A 19,084-nucleotide genomic window follows, 5' to 3' on the forward strand; every position below is an offset into this window, starting at 1 on the left:
CCACCACAACATAGAACTTCAGTAATAATAGTTCTTAGAAGGAAATAAAGAACTTTCTCTTTCTACAGACTTACTAACTTTAATTAAACAACAGGAATAAAGTAGTCTGCAATGCTTTACCTCTTATGTGTACAATCTACTCAAGTTCCCAATTCTATATTTTAAAGCTTTCAAGAAGGAATTTCATTTATGAGAGAATTCCCTTCTAGGTCTACCTATTTACAATTCTATCAGTGAAACAGGATGTTTCAGATAAATAGGATGGCCAGTAACACCTATTTTATGTGTAGGTATGTTATGAAGATCACAGGGAGATGATATTACACTGCTAATTCAACTATTTTGGTAACTGTATGAAACAGAACACATATTTAAAATGAAATCTAGTTCAGCTAGGTAAATCAACAACAGGACCAAAGATTATGGGAACTACGCACTGCTTGTTATAGCTTCAAATTGCCACACGAACCTCTAATAAGGCTGCAGATAAGGCATTTATATATTTTAACAGGGCACCTACCTCAATTAGAATTCATATAACAATTTTATGATTCAATATCTTAAGTGTACTGCTCTCACCAGTATCACAGCTGGTTGGTTTGGACATGGTTACTGTGAGCTAACCAGTGTTTCAGCACTATGTATTTAAGCGAGAACAAGGCTGAGCAAAGCCTCAGGTTTGCTTTCTTCCAGTTCTTTTCCTTTCACATTGCAGTGAAAATGATTTTGCTAGTGTTTGGTTTCACTTTCAAACAACTCTTACTTATTATTATATATAAGTTAAAAACATTTGTTGTAAAACAAATTATGGTCACTTCTAAACAAGCTCCAAAAAAACAAACAAATGTGGCATCAGACTAAAGTTCCACTTAATCTAGTACTCTTTTCATACTGTGGCCAACCCAATGCCTCTGTGAAGACCTGAGGTAAACACGGCAGTAACGGCATCCTCTTGTTCATACATAATAAGCAGCCAGGCTTCTCTATACACCAGTCAAGTCCTCTTTCCCTGAGAATCAGTGGCGTACATGAATCCAAGATCTTGGTCAGGCTGGAACTTGGTTGCGTATGTGGCATTATACATCATAGCTTAATGCTGCACACTAATCAGCCCACTGAAAGGCAATTTAATGCTAGCTGTATCCATGATATAGTTAAACATGAGAGGCTTCCATACTACCTTTCCCATAGAAATGAATCAGAGAAATTGTATTTTTTTACTTGTTGATAATCTTTTTTGTTGCAGTGCTAACTTTGATCTGACCACCTTCTGAAACTGAAGTCTCTACTTGTCATTTGTATTTAAGTGGATAACATACAGTAGCAATTATGATGTGAAAACTGGTTTTATACTGTACATCCTTCCCCATTCGGTAGGATTAATACTGCAAAATTGCTACATTACACCAATTTTAAAGTGTATAGCGAGGCAGAAACTGCATGTGACAACTAGTAGCTGCAAGTTATACGAACTTCATTTAAAATCACTACCCTCCAAAGAGTTTCTGCAATACTGAATGCAAGGCTGGTAATAGAACTGCATTGTTCCCAATAGCTCCTTCTATTCGTACAGAGAAAAAAGACATCAGTCTGCATGGTGGTGTTGGAGTAAGAGTGGCTTTAAGGGGTACTACAGTGGTGCCTCGCGTAGCGATCGCTCCGTTTAGCGATGAAATCGCTTTGCGATGCATTTTTTGCGATTGCAAATGTGATTGCTTTGCGATGTTCCCTATGGGGGAATTTCCCTTTGCAATGCTTGGTTCCCTGCTTCGGGAACCAAGCACCGCAAAGCGACAATTTTAAAACAGCTGATCGGCGGTTTCAAAATGGCTACTTGGGGAAACAAAATGGCCACCCGGTGTGTTTAGGGACGGATTCCTCGCTTAAGAGACAGCGGAAATGGCCGCGCTATGGAGGATCTTTGCTGAATGGTGAGTTTTAAGCCCACAGGAACGCATTGAAGGGGTTTCAATGCGTTTCTATGGGCTTTTAAATATCGCATAGCGACGTTTTCGTTCTGCAGTGATTTTTGCGGAATGAATTAAAGTCGCAATGCGAGGCACCACTGTAATTTTGAGCACAAAAATTTCTAGCATACAAAAGCAATGGCAGTGAAGTTACTTCCTCACTCGACACTAAGGCTTCCAGAGGCTGCTCTTTGTTTTTTAACAAAGTAAATACATGCAATAATATGTATGTCATGTGTAGTTTCAGCCTGATCAACCATCTGATGATCTTGTTTCAAGAATTACTCTCTTTCTTGCAACAGTGAAGCAATTAGGATGTGGGCAGGGAAGAGCAAACTGTATGGTACACATATTCAGTATTCGTTAACACAAAAATATCCTGGGTGCATGATTTTTTGGAAAAAAGGTCCTATGTACAAGTAATTCAGAAAGATTAGTTCGAGGACAACAAGGGACAACCATGAAGTGCAACACTGACAAGAATGATGATATTGACATGCCACATGATAAAAAGAACAACTGCTATTAGTAACAACAACGTTACAACTACAATTCATGGCACAGGGGAACAGCACTATTGTGAATCAGCCATGGCAACAACCAAAATGGAAAAATACATGAGTAAGACAAAAAATGGGAAAAAAATCAGAATAAGGTCAGCACATAACAGGATATCAAACATGAGAAAGGAGGAAATCCTACAAAGCTGCTACATTAGGAGAGATTCCATGGATAATAGCTATTCACCTGTCGTCCTTTTGGTTGTGTTGTTGATGGCAAGTCCTGCAGAATAAAGCCAACCCAGGAAAAGAAATTTTCATTTTCTTTTGAAAGCAGATAACAGCATTATAGTAAAAAAGTAATTTTCAAGAATTAACAACATATTTTCAGAAATGATCATTTAACTGGGGAAAAAAATCAAACTTAGGCTGTTTAGAAGCAAGCTGAAGAAAGCAGATAAAGTTTAAGCAGACAAAAATGTGCTTTTAATAAAGTATTCATCATCTTCAACACAAAAGCACCTGTAAACAGACCAGGATCACTTTCTCAGTCTCAATATTCTAATTGTTTGCCTATTGGGATAGTGAAGTCAATAAATGTTATTATATTTTGGAAGCTAGTGGGCTCAGTCATATTACTGTATTCTGCTTCTAAGCTATACATGTTTTTTCTTCTCTAAACCAAATATTCCCTTAACTAATTACAGTATTTTAACAGTTTATATAGAACAATCCATATTTACATTAATAAAAAGTTAGCAAAAATCCACACCATTTGCCATATTAAACAATGTGTGTTGACAATAGTTACAAAAATAGTTATGAAGGATTAATTCTTTACAGGTGCTTTCTAATATTTTTAATATACACAGAAAAAGAGACAAATGATCAACAATAATAGTGTCAACAATTATGTTTAATAGTACCTTTATTTCTGAACATACAGCTAAAAAGGAAGTACTTTGTGTTAAAGATGTGATGTTAATAGCTTGGCTTATAAATGCAGTTTAAAGTTGGTTTTGCTTTCCATAACCAGGCAAGGCTCATATTTCACAAAATATGTGCACATACCACAACAGCAGAGGACACACCAATTCCTTAACTCAGATAGCGGAAACCAATACTGCAATCTAGAGAGCTTTAAAATAAAAAAAATGTCCAGGTCTCAAAAACCTTAAATACTTGCTAAGCAAATATTTTGCTTGAACACACCATTCATAAGTGTAATATGGAAATTAATCTTTTTCTTTGGGTTGAGCAAGTCAGGATGAAGATAATGATAAGTGTAGCAGGCCACAATAAGCATATTTCAGGGATGAGTGATTTTTTTTTACATTACAGTTGGATGCAACTCATTAAACAAATTTTAATGAGAAGATTATGTTGTGGAATACACCCTTGAATGAAAGAAAATGGGGAATCAGACTTCTAAATAGCCTTGATTTTATCTGCTGAACATAATTTTCCACTGAACATGTCATTATAACAGGAATGGTAGATGAGCACCACAAGATTTGAATACTCTCTGTCTGGAACTGGAGATCTTACCGAAATGGAATTGTTAATGCTGCTATGGCCATTAGCTGGGGACTGCCTGGATGTAGAGGGGGAATCTCTCTGAAATAAGACACAAGGTTCATTATCACACAACACTACTATAAAAATAGATATATTTAAACCAACAGTTATATCCACAGGCCTATAATCCGCTGTTGTGCTTTTTAATCCTTAAGAAATTTCATATTTTAAAATGCCTAATGTTACTACATTAAATTTGCTTTTGTCATAATTTGCTATTCAGTGGAATTGCTTATTTTGAAATAATTTAGTAAGGTCTCTTCTTTCTCTTAAGTGCCATGGAAACTTTTTATTCTTTTGAATTCTTCCAGTATTTTTATTTCTCTCCCTACAAGATCAATTATAAAAGATTACTTCTTAGAACAGGTGTATAGCTCAGGAAGGAAAAGAAAATTTCTTAGGCTGTAACTCATTACAGGAATGCCTGGTGTCGCTTTTCTGATGTACACACCACACCAATACTCCTTCCTCAGTGATACAGTGGTGCCTTGACTTATGAATGTCCCTACTTACAACCATTTTGAGTTACGACCCAGCTCCGGTCGCAAAATTTTGCTTCTACTTGCGACGGAAGCTTCCACTTACGAACAGAAAAAGGCAGGGGAAAAAGGTGAGAAATTCAAATTGCTAACTGTAGGTGGCGAAGAGGCTGCTTCTTCGTAGCTCTTTCGCCCCAGCAGTTAGTGTGTGCACATTGTCATCGGAGGCTTGGGACTGCGTCCTTCTGCTTCTGAGAGCATGTGTGTGTGTTTGCAGGAAGGCTTCGGGTTGCCTGGTAAGGTAAGGTGCTGTTTTCTTCTGCTTTTTAAAAAATGTTCTGTGTGTTTTTGCAGCATGGTTTTGAGCTGGGGGGTTTATGTTTCTGTGCTGTGATGGGTCTTGGGGTTTTTTTTGTTGCTTTTTGGAGTGTTTTTTTCCATTTCCAATGGGTCTTGGGGGGTTGTTTGTTTTTTGGTTGCCCCCCATTTCTGATGGGTCTTGGTTGCTTTTTGGTGGGGTTTCGACATTTCCAATGGGTCTTGAGGGGCTTGTTGTTTTTGGCTTTCCCTCCATTTCTGATGGGTCTCTGGGAGTTTGGTTGCTTTGGGGGTTCCCCCCATTTCCTATGGGTCCTGCATGCTTCCCTTGCTTTTTCCTTTGTTTTCTTTGTATTTCTGACCTGCCCCCTTTGTTCTCTGTGCATTCCCGATCTGCTCTGTTTGTTTTATCTGCATTTCCAATGGGTCTTGCACGCTTGATTGGTCCCCCCCTCAGCTGGAAGGGTTTAATTGTGTTTCCAGTGATTTTTTTTGGTGATTTTTTTCTTCAGCTGGAACGGATTAATTACATTTCAATGCATTCCTATGGGAAATGGTGCTTCAACGTACGACCATTTCAAGTTACGTCCATCTTCTGGAACGGATTATGGTTGTAAGTTGAGACACCACTGTATGAGAATGATACTGGCCTTTTCAGAATTAGTACTGGGAGAAACATTAAGGAAAAAAAACATAGCCTCTTTAAAAAAAATCAACAGTCTGACTTTCTGAATTCTTCAGAACATATTTAGTTACCTTTTCTCAATAGAAAACATACTCTATATAACAATCCTCAGAAAAGAAAGTTCAAGTCCCATTTCTGCAGTAAACAAATTATTTATGTTACAGAAAAAAGTTAAGACAAAAATTCTGCTTTTGAATGGGCAGCCATTGGAGCAGGAAGTGGAGGGGAGCATACGCTGCAATCGTATTGAGGAGCCAGTGGAGGGAAGTGCACTTCTGCTGGGGAATGGGTGAGCACGCAGAGGAGAGTGTACTTGACATTTCAATTCATCCCCACAGATCAGGTTTTGATTGCCCTTGTCCAATGATGTAAAGGTGGGGAATCACTATGGAAACAGTCTTTTTGTCAATGGTTCCCTATGTAACAGAATTTACATCCCAAAGCATGTTACCTGCTATTATTTTAATGGTCTTCTAGGTGTCATGTGAAACTTGTTTTACTCATCCAGATTTTTAAAATTCCCTGTGTCTTACAGTCTTGGCCTTTTAATTTAAGTCTGTGTTTCAATCATTTTAATTTTTTATATTTTATTTTACTGCTATATTTGTCTTGTATGCTATACAGATAACTTGTGTTATGGGATGCTTGAGCAAGTGCCTCAAGTAAACGAATCATTGAATCAGTTGATTCGTTTATTCATCTATGGAAGTTGCAGAAACTGTTCAAAGGTGTATTCTGGTTACGTTCAAATGTTTTGGATTCAAGTTCCCGAAGGACTGCCTGTTATCACATGAACCTGTTCATATGCTAGGGTCATTATCAGACACAGTGTCTGCTTGGGATGTGTGAAAGAATGAGGGTCCCAGTTGAGGAGAGAGCTTTCACAATTCTGTTGCTCTACCTTTGAAATGCTCCCCTCAAAAAGGTTCACCTGTCATCTATTCAGGAATGGAGAACACTTTTAAACCACCTCAGATTTGTTATATTTTTGATAAATTGGTCTTGTGCATTTGTGATTGTGACTGATGTATTTTGTTTACAGTGTCAACCAAATTTAATATACATCCAGTTCAACTGATACCGAGATTGGCATGCGCCACTGTGTCCCTTTACTGAAATCAATGTTCAGTAGAAGCTATATCCCTTAACATAAAGAAATGGACACTAGGAGATTGACAATCATTTGAAAAGAGAAGGAGGAAAACAAATCATCTTACATTTCCTGAGATGAAACACAGTCATCTCAAGCATATGAAACAAGTTTGCCATGTCCATCCTAGGATATTACTTTAACACAGATCCTGACATGGTAACATTAAGTCAGGCCAATTTTCTGGACTTTCCCTCGTCTCCTCTCAGCTTGTCATGCTCTTCAATTACCAGCTTAAACAAGGGCTGTGTGGACTTGAAAATCCACCTCTTAAATATTTTATAGTTCAAAAAAAGAGATATTTTTCTTTCTGGATTTTGTACAAAGACCACATAAAGTTTTGTTGTTGTTGTTTATTTGTGATTCTGATTTTATTCCGTTTTCACCGGCTGCTTTATGATTTTATTCTTCTTATTTATTTGTATGATTGTTACCCAATACAAAAATACTGATATTGAGGGATTTGGCAGAATATTTCAATAAACAAATACAATTAAAATACTGATATCTGCTTTCTACAAAAAGATAGCCCCACACAACCTGGAGGGACAGGGAGGGATTTTCTGGGATTTTCTCCTGCATAGTTCAAACATATTTACTCACATGTTAGATTCTGTGAAGGAAGTAGGAGGTATCTGTGATTTAGGACAAATTAATGATGAGCAACAAAACTATTTGGTCCATTCTTCCTTTTTTTCAATATCATCTTTTCTTCAAGCTGTTTTTCATTTTTCCAAAACAGTAACTTTAGGGCTATGCTATATTCTTTTGCTAACGAGCTGGATTATGGAGAAAGCCAGAGAGTTCCAGAAAAACATCTACTTCTGCTTCACTGACTATGCAAAAGCCTTTGACTGTGTGCACCAGAGCAAACTATGGCAAGTTCTTAAAGAAATGGGAGTGCCTGACCACTTATCTATCTCCTGAGAAATCTATAGGTGGAACAGGAAGCAACAGTTAGAAGTGGATATGGAACAAATGATTGGTTCAAAATTGGGAAAGGGGTATGACAAGGCTGTATATTATCTCCCTGCTTTTTTATGTAGAATACATCATGTGAAAGGCAGGACTGGATGAATCCCAAGCCGGAATTAAGATTGCCGGAAGAAATATCAACAACATCCGATATGCAGACGATACTACTCTGATGGCAGAAAGTGAGGAAGAATTAAATAATCTCTTAATGAGGGTGAAAGAGAAGAGCACAAAAAACGGTCTGAAGCTCAACATAAAAAAACCCTAGATCATGGCCACTGGTCCCATCACCTCCTGGGAAATTGAAGGGGAAGATATGGAAGCAGTGACAGATTTTACTTTCTTGGGCTCCCTGATCACTGCAGATGGTGACAGCAGCCACAAAATTAAAATACGCCTGCTTCTTGGGAGGAAAGCGATGAAAGAAACCTAGACAGCATCTTAAAAAGCAGAGACATCATCTTGCCAACAAAGGTCCGCATAGTCAAAGCTATGGTTTTCCCAGTAATGATGTATGGATGTGAGAGCTGGACCATAAAGAAGGCTGACCACTGAAGAACTGATGCTTTTGAATTGTGGTGCTGGAGGAGACTCTTGAGAGTCCCCTGGACTGCAAAAAGAACAAACCTATCCATTTTGAAGGAAATCAACCCTGAGTGCTCACTGGAGGGACAGATCCTGAAGCCGAGGCTCCAATACTTTGGCCATCTCATGAGAAAAGAAGATTCCCTGGAAAAGACGCTTATGTTGGGAAAGTGTGAGGGCAAGAGGAGAAGGGGGCGTCAGAGAACGAGATGTTTGGACAGTGTCACTAAAGCTACCAACATGAATTTGATCCAGGTCTGAGAGGCAGTGGAAGACAGGAGGGCCTGGCGTGCTCTGGTCCATGAGGTCATGAAGAGTCGGACACGACTTAACGACTAAACAAAAACAACATATTTTGTGAGTTAGCATATTGTTAGCTCCTTACACTGTTAGTTTTAAGTAGGGAGATTACCAAGAGACACAGCAAATCCAATGTCAGCTAGGTACTTGGATTTGGTGGAGAGATATTCTGGATAATATACATAATATCCAGCCATAAGCGTAGTATAAAAGTGTAATAAATAAATACATGTATTTTAAGCTAAATGAAATGACAACAGATATGAGATATGTTTTTTTCTGAAATCTTCTAGATTTCTTTACTTCAAAAAATCTATCAGATCTGAAGATACACTAAGATGTTTAAATTCTACACCCCCAACACACAACACCACTGAATTTGACATTTATACATCACCACCCCTATTTCTGTATTGTTGCTCAACGCACTGGTGATTCTGTGAGCTTTCATATAGTTAGAAGGGCTGATTTGTGAGTTGAGTGCTCCTCAGTCTGAATTACACATGCCCCCAAATTGTTATAGGAGTATGTAAAGTTGCGGGTAAAAATTAACACTTCTTGTGAATTATTAAATGTACAGTTCTGAAGGCACTGCATGTTCTTATAAAAAAAATATTTTTTTACAGATAGAGCAATACTAAATATGGTCCAAGTTACTGATAAAGTCAAATGAGGTGTTGGTCTTTTGCCACGACGAGACAGCAGGAGGAGGACAGAGCTCTGTCTCCTGGGCTGAATTCTGACCTGTTTGGGACACCCCAGGGTGTCGAAACCACCTCGAAGAGGTGGTGAACTGGGGGGGGGAAGCCTGTTGATCACGGGGTGGTGATGGCGGTCATCCCCGTTTGATGCAGGAACCTCCCTAATCAGCCAATGGGCAGAAACAAGCAGCTAGGAAGCTTGCTTGCAAGTCGTTGGCAGCCCGCAATAAGAGAAGCAACAATCAGCTATTCAACATCAGTGCTATTATCGGGTGAAATATATTTTTACAACTAATTGCTTATGATTACCCCTGGAGAATACAATTCTTATATACAGAAAAAATATCTCCTATCAATCTCATCAATCACAGAACAGCAGAAAATCTGGAGAGAAGGATAGTTGATGCAAAGAAAATAATTTAAAGATTAATGGGACATTGACTACTAATTTAAATACATTTAAAATATACTTTAAGAATATTATAATTTGGCTTTATAAATCTTAAGAAATTTTCTCTTATTACTAGTTAAGTCTGGAGTTATCTTATGTTTTGACTACTTGAAGTCTTTTGGTATAATGCGGAGAACAGTGACCTTGAGCATTCTACTGCTGTTTAAAGCTTGGAAACCTGTTTTTTTATTTCTTTTTGATTTTTTCATGCCTGGCTGAAACATAGAAAAATTAACCCTAAAGTGGATCTCTTTAAACTGTACTTTGGGAATTAGTATATTGGGCCAAAGTGAACTTTTTGGAACTGCATCCAGGGACTTGGAATTCCAGTTTTGGCCGATGCAGAATTGCGTGAAGTAGGCTACCAGGACATGGATACAAACACTGAATTGGACCGTGATATTTGGGGGTTTTGAACCTCGGTTCAGGCCTATTTGGCCAAAGTAGATCCTCTGAAACTGCCCCGGGAGCTCAAAGTGTTTGTGTTTGACTAGCTGGCATAAACCTGTGGGAATTAGGCCATCAGGCCGCAGATACAACCATTGCATTGTACCTTGGTACTTTGGGGGTTTAAATCTTGGTTCAGGCCTATTTAGCCAAAGTGGACTCTTTGGACTGACTCTGGAGACTTGGAATATCTGTTTAGCTGGCATCAATTTGCCAGGGATCAATTAGGACACAAATACAATCATCGAACTGGACTGTGAGACTTGGGGGCTTTTAATCTTGGCTTAAGCCCTTGGGCAGCTGGAACAGAATAGCACAAGGACAATTTTGGGATGAAACAAAATCTACCCTTTAAACAATGCTAGAAATAGTGAGATCCCACTACCAAGAGGCAAAATCATTCAATGAACATCTGAAGAATTATAGTCAATAAGAGACAGGGAATAACGAAGAAGGAAATGAGATTGTGCCGGATGATGTATGCCAATCAAAAGAGATGCTGGAGGAAATTAATGGGGAAAGCCTAAGAGAAACAACTTCAATCTTGGATCCGAGGAGAGTATTAAGGGAAGACAAGGGGAGAAAATCAGCAAAATTAATTTAAAAAAAGCCTGGAAGATCTACTGAAGATAGACCAAGTGCATAAAGATCTAGTGGAGATAAATCAGAAGCACAAAATGGTTTCAGAGGGCATGAAAGATGGCAGAATGCTTAGAGAGACAGAAACAAAAATTGAAAAAAGAGAAATATGAGAGGGAATTACTTAGAAAGATGAAAAAGGGAAAAACAGGAAGAGGGCCCTTAATGTTGAAAAATATTTATATATTTAACTTCGGGCATTGTAAAGGAGCATATCCTTTATATTAAAAAGGAGAATTAAATTGAAATAAGGGAGCTTTAACCAGGTTAAATATGTAATATGGTGGGTTTTCTTTTTAGGTAATTTAAACTAGATATAAGGTTGGGGCATGGATCTGGAACTACTCTTATTAAGAATGTTATTAGAAGATCTTGAGAATACTGTACACTATGAAAGTAATATTATGATAGTAGCCATATTATATACTAAAATACGTACATGAATGATATGAATGTTTGAAAGATGTCTGGAATTTGGGGGGGGGGGGACAACTGGGAAGACAGAGATGTAAAAAACAAATAATTGTAATCAAATCATGTAACACGATGTTTGACAAGCACAAATCAAATGTAGATAGAGTGAAAAACTAATAAAATGTTTTTAAAAAGTAACCATATGCTCCAAATGATAATTTTTATTCTAAAAAATTACCTTGTCCAGGTAAGATTAGTAAACAACATAGAAATGCATACATGTGCAAAGTTTTGTCTGTTTAAGACCAATCTAATCCAGCTCTTTTTAGTATTTTAGAAATAGATAGCAAGAAATAAACAAACATACCATATTTTGTAAGGATCCCTCCTCTTTTATTTTATTTTTATATTACAATCATTCCTGTAACATCTGCCAATGTGTTGGTAACATTTCCTACACAATAATGAATAATACATTCATTAATGAAAACAAGGCAGGAATGCACTATGCTCAAACCACTGTGCTATCCAGTCAGTTAATTGATGAGCACACTACAGTGGTGCCTTGATTTATGAACGCCCCTACCTACGAACATTTCGACTGACGAACAGCTCCACAGCTCCGCTCACAAAATTTTGCTTCGACTTTTGCCCCAATGGTTAGAGTGGGAAGGCAAGGAACTTTTAAAACTATAGAACGAGGGTCAGATGGACTCCTCCGGGGATGGGGAGTGCGGTGGCACAGGAGGAGGAAGGAGAGGCGGGGCAGTTCCAGATCACTGCCGGGAATGGGAAGCTGGTGCGCTCCCTGCCAATCCCTGGTGCGGGTCTACTCACAAGTAAGGCCCATTGGAGGCATAGGTATACTCATGAGTAAGGGCCAACAAAGGCCCTGGGCTGGGGTGTGAGGGTCAGAAGGGCTCCTCTGTGGATGGGGCGTGTGGCAGCAGCACAGGAGGAGGAAGAAGCGAGGCGGCTCTGGATTGCTGCCAGGCGCGGGGAGCCAGTGTGGTCCCTGCCCATCAATGGTGCAGGTCTACTCATGAGTAAGGGCCCCCTCCATCATGGCTGGCCCCACCGCTGCCTCCTTGGCTGCCCAATGATGCCGTCCGGGGCCTGTTGCCGTCTGCCGGGGAGTGAGTGCCACTGAAGGAGGCTTCGTTCTGCCTGGTAAGGTGCTGCTTTTTGCTTTTTAAAAACTTCTGGGTGGGTTTTGCAGGGTGGATTTGGGCTGAGGGGGGTTATGTTTCTGTGCTGTGTTGTTGCTTGTTTTTGGTGATTTTTTTTTTTTTGCAGTCTCAGCGTGGGGATTGCTCGATGTTTATTTTTGGATTTTGTTTCGTTTTTTGTAGCCTTTGGGGCTTGCTCTGTTCATTTTTGTTTTTTTTAAAAAGCCCCAGCGCCTTCTGGGTGCTTCATTTATTTATTTAGTAGTTTTTTAAATGCTGGAATGCATTAATCCCGTTTCCATGCATTTCAGTGGGCAATGGTGCTTCGACTTATGAGCATTTCCACTTACGAACATCTTCTGGGACGGATTAAGTTCGTAAGTCGAGGCACCACTGTAATTAGCTGCAGCTGCTTTTGCTATCTTTCCTCCATGTGCAGTAAGCAGCAATAGGAAGCTGGCCACATAAAAAAACACATTACTGATGTGAACTCGCTCCAGAACAGATTGAGGAAAATTTATATTACAGAGCCGTTGTATTTCAAAGACTGTATTTCAGCAACTCTAGATGGCCTGGAAGGCACATCTGGAATTTAAGAGGTTGCCATGGGCATTCTCACCAAATGGCTGACATTGGGCAGCCATATCCATTTTTCAGAGGAGAACCCAGAGGTTACAGAAAAGATGTTTTCCCAAGAACCTAAGTGTAAGGCAAATCAGAGATTTAAATGTCAACACTTCTTCTTAAAGCTGCAATCTTCTGCTCTAACATGCGTTTCAGAAAAGGCAACTGATGAGGTTCAGAAATGGAACATGATTGAGGTGGGATGCGGGTCTCAAATGCCAAACTGCATATTTGCTGCTACGAAGTGAAACAAAATACTCTTTGCACACAAGACAAACTGGAAACACAAAGTAAAAGCCATACAGATATCTGTGCCCATCCATTCTAGGCAAAGTATGCATAGACAAAGTACAAATGTAATACCCCCTCCCTGGCTCCCAACTATCTCTTGTAGACCCAGTATGCTTTCCCCAAACTCCAACTTTTTAATGCATATTTCTAGGTAACCAGGCATGCTTTGAAATGAACTGATGCACTGAAGCTAATTTTCCACACCCTCATTCACTATCACAGTCTGATGCTACAATTTCTTATCAAATAATTTACAGTGTATCCTTGATTTACAGATGGCTTGACTTACAGACTTTTTGAGTTACAGACTTCTCTGGCCGCAAAATTTAGGTTTGACTTGCAGACTGAGATTTGACTTACAGACCAGAAAAAAACCAAAATGGAACAAAAACGGCCTGTTACGGGATTAATCGGTTTTCAATGCACTGTAGGTCAATGGAGACTTGACTTACAGACTTTTTGACTTGAGAACCGCCTTCCAATACGGATTAAGTTCTCAAGTCAAGACCCCACTGTATTTAGAACTCATATGGAGCCCAGAGGAATTCTTGGAAATAAAGGTATCGAAAAAGAGTAGTACAGAAATTTAAACCCCAGAAAAGCCATACAAATTAAATTTTCCTAAAAAAAAAGGTTACTTACCTGTAACTCTGGTTTTTTGAGTGGTCCTCTGTGAATACACACTAATGGGTTAATCTGCACTCGAGCAGAGTATCCTTGAAATTTCCACAGCTTTAAGCATTTGGTGACGGGACCTACACCTGGCTATATAACTGCGCCCCTGGCACCCAGTGCCTCAGTTTCAAAGAACCGACTGCTGCTGCCCAACATGCCATAGCACACGTGATGGACAGTGGGGAGGAGGGCGGGATGTGTGAATTCACAGAGGACCACTCGAAGAACCAGAGTTACAGGTAAGTAACCTCTTTTCTCCTTCATGGTCTCTGTGAATACACACTAATGGATGACTGGCAAGCTGACTAACCAGGAGGAGGGACATGATGAAAGTGCAGAAGCCAGGACAGCCTGATCAACCACAGCCTGAGCCTTGGGTTGGACATCCAGGTGGTAGTGCGAGATGAAGGTAGACAGAGTGGCACATATGGCAGCGTGACAGACATCCGCGATGTCCACTCCACGGAGAAAGGCAGTTGAGGATGCTACAGCTCTAGTAGAGCTCTCAGTGATTCTGGAAGTGCAATCTTTGCAAAGTTATAGGCAAGACAGATGGCCTGGACTATCCATCTAGACATGGTCTGAGAGGAAGCTGGTGCTCCGAAGGAGGAGCCAGCAAAGGTGACAGAGAGACGATGTGAGGCCCGAAAAGTGGTCGTGCAATGCACATCTAGAGCGTGCAGTGCTGTCTCACACGGAAAAGATGGTGTAGGATAGAAGACAGGAAGGACAGCTGGCTGGTTCAAATGGAAGGCAGAAAATACCCTAGGGAAGAAGGCAAGATCTGGCCATAAGTTTACTTTGCAGAAAAGAGGATCTGCTCTTAGTGTAGCCAGTCCTCTAGCCCTGCAAGCTAAGGATATCGCCAGGAGAAAGGCAGTTTTGAGGGCTAGCAAGCAGAGCGATGCTGATGCCAAGGGCTCCAAAGAAGTAACTGGAGAGACCACTGAGGTGTTAGTCGTCTATAGGCAGGGCGCATATTCTCCAGGCCTTGGAGAAATAGCTTGCAGGTAGAATGGACCAGTCCCAGGCAAAACGGGTGAAGGGGAAACTGAAGGAATGCGTCGAGAGACATTGGCCTAGTAGGCAAATGTTGTCTTGATGCAAAGTGACAGAACGCCTACCCATTAAAGGAGTAGGTCAAGGTGGTAGAAGGTTTGCGAGCATGACTGAGCATGTCTGTTACTGTCAGAGAAGACTCCAAACCAACAGGTAGAGGGACACGAGGCCCAGATGAAACATCTGATCCTAGTCCCAAGATAGTAGGTGAGGGATCAGCTGCAGCCTGATGTATTCTGCACTCACGGGAGCAGAATCGAGAACCATGGCTAGCGAGGTGATCAAGCATGACGTTTGCACACTCATACTGGACTCGAACTACAGTCCTTTGAAGAAGGGGGAAAGGCGGAAACCAGCAAAAGCGTCCCCTAGGGAGTTACGGCTGATGCCAGTTCGGGAGCAGCACATGGCACACATCTTGTTCGTCCGGGATGCGAAAACGTCTATGTCTGGAGTCCCCCATCAATGACAGAGGTGGCAAAAGATGGCATTGTCGAGAGCCCGCTCGTGAGGACAGGACTATAGTCTGCTGAGATGGTCTACTGCGGAATTGTTCCTGCCTGCGGAATGTACAGGCACTGGATAAATGTGGCAAGCATAACACCATTCTGAAAGGTCAATGGTGCGAAAGAGAAGGTGTAACAAATAAGCGCCGCCCTGTTTGTTTATATAATAAACTGCAGTGGTATCTCCTGATGCGACCTGGACCACCCAACCCCAGAGTAGGGACTCAGAGGCCCAAAAGGCCTTGGTGTTTGCCAGGAGCTCCAGCACAATGACATGAAGGCCAGCTACTAGCAGCCAAGGGCAACGTGGTGGCGCAGACAAGGCTGCCCGTCTGTCAGGCTGGCATCCACCACTGACTGAACCAACTGGGTCAAGAGACCAACCTACCTATGTGTAGGTTGTGGGGGGAATCCCCACCAGTCCAGTTATGCAGCGAGTTCCAGAGTCATCTGGAGCAACGTGGATGGGTGGTTGCAAGATATCTGAAAAAGTGAGAGAAACCAGGCTTGAAGGGACTGCACCCTCAGTTGAGCATGCTGTCCCACAGCTGTGGTAGATGCCATCAGCCCCAGGAGTCACTGGACCTGCAGGACAGGTAAGCAAGCGCTTGAAGAAAAAAAAAGGAGCGTAAGAAATCAAGCAATTTCACAGACTTGTCATCAGGGAAGAAAAACCCTGCTTCAAGAAAGCATCCCAAGTCTCATTAATACAATCTACACACTGTGTAGGTTGCAAAGTTGACTTCTCTATGTTGACCTTCAATCCCAACGCTGACAAAGAGATAGTGTCAAGGACGTGTATCTACCAGCTTGTGACTTGGACTCAGTGGCCAGGAGCCAGTTATCCAGCTATGGGTAAACAGTGATTCCCTCTGCTGAAAGCCTGAGAAAACATTGATGGTCTGACCAGATGCTATCATGATAACAAGCATCCAACCAACTCTCTGGACGTAACATGTGAATAAGAGAGTCCAAGAAAGCCATATGGAATCTACTTAGAGTAATAAAAGAATTCAGGCCTTCAAAATCAAGGATGGGCCAGAGGCCTCCATCCTTTTTTATTTTTTATTTTTTGGGTGGTGGTGGCCATAACGTGGCCTGTGACAGTGGGGTATATTGAATTCAATAGTATAGCTGGTAGCTATGATAGAGAGCACCCAAGTATTAAACATGAAGGAACACCAATTGGAAAGATGAGGGGCCAGACAGCCTGACTGGTCAATGACAGAGAAGTCAGGTGCAGTAAAGAGACCACTCGGTTTTGTGGTCCTGCCTGCAGATCTGCTGATCAGGGTGCTGCCTGCCCACATGTCTAGGGGGTGGTGGCTGGTAACTTTGAGGTTGAGGCCTTTGACATTCCCGGTATGCCCTAGGCTGGTAGGAGCATCAAGCAAATGACCATGCCACCTTTGGGAGCTTGGGCAGGTTATCAAGAATAACATCAGTTTTCTGACTAAAAGCTGCACACCAACAAACCGCAGGTCCTCAACCCATCAGTTGTTTGGAAGCTGGTTTAAGGCATGTCGAGCAGCAATGCACTCATGGTGTGCCCACCCCACTGCCTCCTAGTGATACGGGAAGCTTTAACTGTAAAGTTAATTGGCAATGTCAAATTCAATAGGTGGTGATGATAAAAAGCAAAGCAAAGCGTGCTGCTTATATACCACCCCATAGTGCTTCAAGCACTCTCTGGGCGGTTTACAAGTTAATTATGCAGGCTACACATTGCCTCCCCAGCAAGCTGGGTACTCATTTTACCGACCTCAGAAGGATAGAAGGCTGAGTCAACCTTGAGCCAGCTACCTGGGATTGAACTCCAGGTTGTGAGCAGTTTTGGCTGCAGTACCGTGGTTTAACCACTGCGCCATAAACACCAATGACAGAAGAGTAGTTGGCTACACGGCGGCCAGAAAATAAAAACGCTGACCAAAGAACTCCTTATCTGTTAATGGTAAAGGAGGGTGACTACCTGTGGCAACTGATATGGGAGTAGGAAGATAGACTTCCAACCATTCTCCCTTTCTGACTCTTGTGAGTCTCAGCTAAATAAGGCAAGTCCTTCTGATGATTAGGGGAGAAGTCTTTCTTAGTGTGAGCCAGACCACACACAGTCTCAATACAGTTGCTGGGACAGAGAAGGCTGAAAGGCTTAACAGTGGGTTAGGTCAAACCCGTGGACACTTTGCTGCCAGAGCTGAGTTCGAGGGAGCACTACACTTCTGAGGCATAGGTGGAGGCACAAAACATTCCTTAGCCCGTGGCTCAGAACAGTGCCAGGTGGGGTGGGGCGGTGGCAGAAAAGGTGGTGGAAAAGGCTCATAGCTCCTGTACCAGATAAAAGGGACTGGTCCTGCACGAACTTGTCAGCATGATAACACCCTCCTGAGGAAAATTACTTGGGTCTACCTGACAGTAGCAGGGTTTTAGGGTTGACTCCTATGAGTCATTTCCTTATGAGCCTATGCAGGTGCCGGCAGCTGAAATGGGATGGCAGGCTACTGTGTGAACAAGCCAATTGATAAAGAGGGTTGTTTTGTGCCAAACCACTCAAAGGTGTCACCCCAGTCAGGCATATCACTGACAGATAGGGCTGGCAGCGGGAGCTCAAGGGGGCCCATTCTACCCCCAAAGGCAAAACCAAGACTTACCGTATGTTGCCAGAACATCTACAGCCTTGGTGCGCAGCTTTCTCCAGAATTAGTAGCCATATGAATGAGCCCATGAAGGAGGGCTGTTCTGTGCAAACCTCTCACACAGGCTTTTACCCCAAGTCAGGAGAATCACTTACAGGCGGGGAAGGTGACCGGCGCTGCAGGAGACCCTTTCTTCTCCAAGGGCAGGGCTGCCGATACCCAACTCACTGCAGGTTAAACAGCTGTATGAATGAGCCCCATGGAAGAGGGCTGTTCCATGCCAACCTCCACAGAGGTTTTACCCCAGTCAGGAGAATCACTGACAGGCAAGGACAGCAGCTGGCACTGCAGGGGCCCCTTTCTTCTTCCAAGGGTAAACCCAGGGCTACTACAGGTGCCCAACTCACTGCAGACTTGACGGCGGTATGAACGAGCCCCTTGATGCAAGAGGGCTGTTCCACGCCAACCTCACACAGAGGCTTTTACCCCATGTCAGGAGAATCACTGACAAGCAGGGATGGCGGCTGGAGCTGTAGGCAGCCCTTTCTTCTTCCAAAGGCAAAGCTCAGATGCTGTCCTCTTCTTTTTGATAGAAAGAGGAAGATTTCAAACAGGTAGAAAGCTGTTGCTCTTGAGCCTGGGGGTAACCTTGCTAAGAAGGTAAAAGAGTCTTTAAGAGAAAAAGCCCTGAGGCTCTAAAGCTGGTTTTGTAAAGCCTTCACAAAGAACAACTAATGCAGGCTGGTGTTCTTCCCCCAGGCAGAAGAAACAACTTATTATTTAGAAGAAAGAAGAAGGGAGGTCAAAGAAAGAAAAGATAAGAAATAGAATTTGTTTTTACTTGTGAAGTTCTGAACAGAGCTGCTATTACAGCTGCAGTCAAAAAAAGAACTGAGGCATTGGGTGCTGGGGGCGGAGTTATATAGCCAGGTGCAGGG

General features: G+C 41.8%; 1 protein-coding gene across 16 annotated transcripts in view; it reads right to left on the reverse strand.

Annotated features, from left to right (window-relative positions):
- Positions 1 to 19,084, reverse strand: part of CASK (calcium/calmodulin dependent serine protein kinase) — a 233,893-nt gene that overhangs the window by 25,386 nt on the left and 189,423 nt on the right. For 7 of the 16 annotated variants that reach the window (XM_072994211.2, XM_078390500.1, XM_072994207.2 and 4 more), the window contains 2 exons: positions 4,016 to 4,084; positions 2,715 to 2,750 (listed from right to left, as the gene is read on the reverse strand). The exons of 3 other annotated variants lie outside the window; for them this stretch is intronic. In XM_072994211.2, coding sequence (XP_072850312.1) covers positions 2,715 to 2,750; positions 4,016 to 4,084 — 105 coding nt within the window. The remainder of the gene's footprint in view (positions 1 to 2,714; positions 2,751 to 4,015; positions 4,085 to 19,084) is intronic. 6 more of the 16 variants (XM_072994217.2, XM_072994216.2, XM_072994215.2 and 3 more) reach the window with 2 other exon arrangements.

Source organism: Pogona vitticeps, chromosome 3, assembly GCF_051106095.1.
Source record: "Pogona vitticeps strain Pit_001003342236 chromosome 3, PviZW2.1, whole genome shotgun sequence".
NCBI classification, from domain to species: domain Eukaryota; kingdom Metazoa; phylum Chordata; class Lepidosauria; order Squamata; family Agamidae; genus Pogona; species Pogona vitticeps.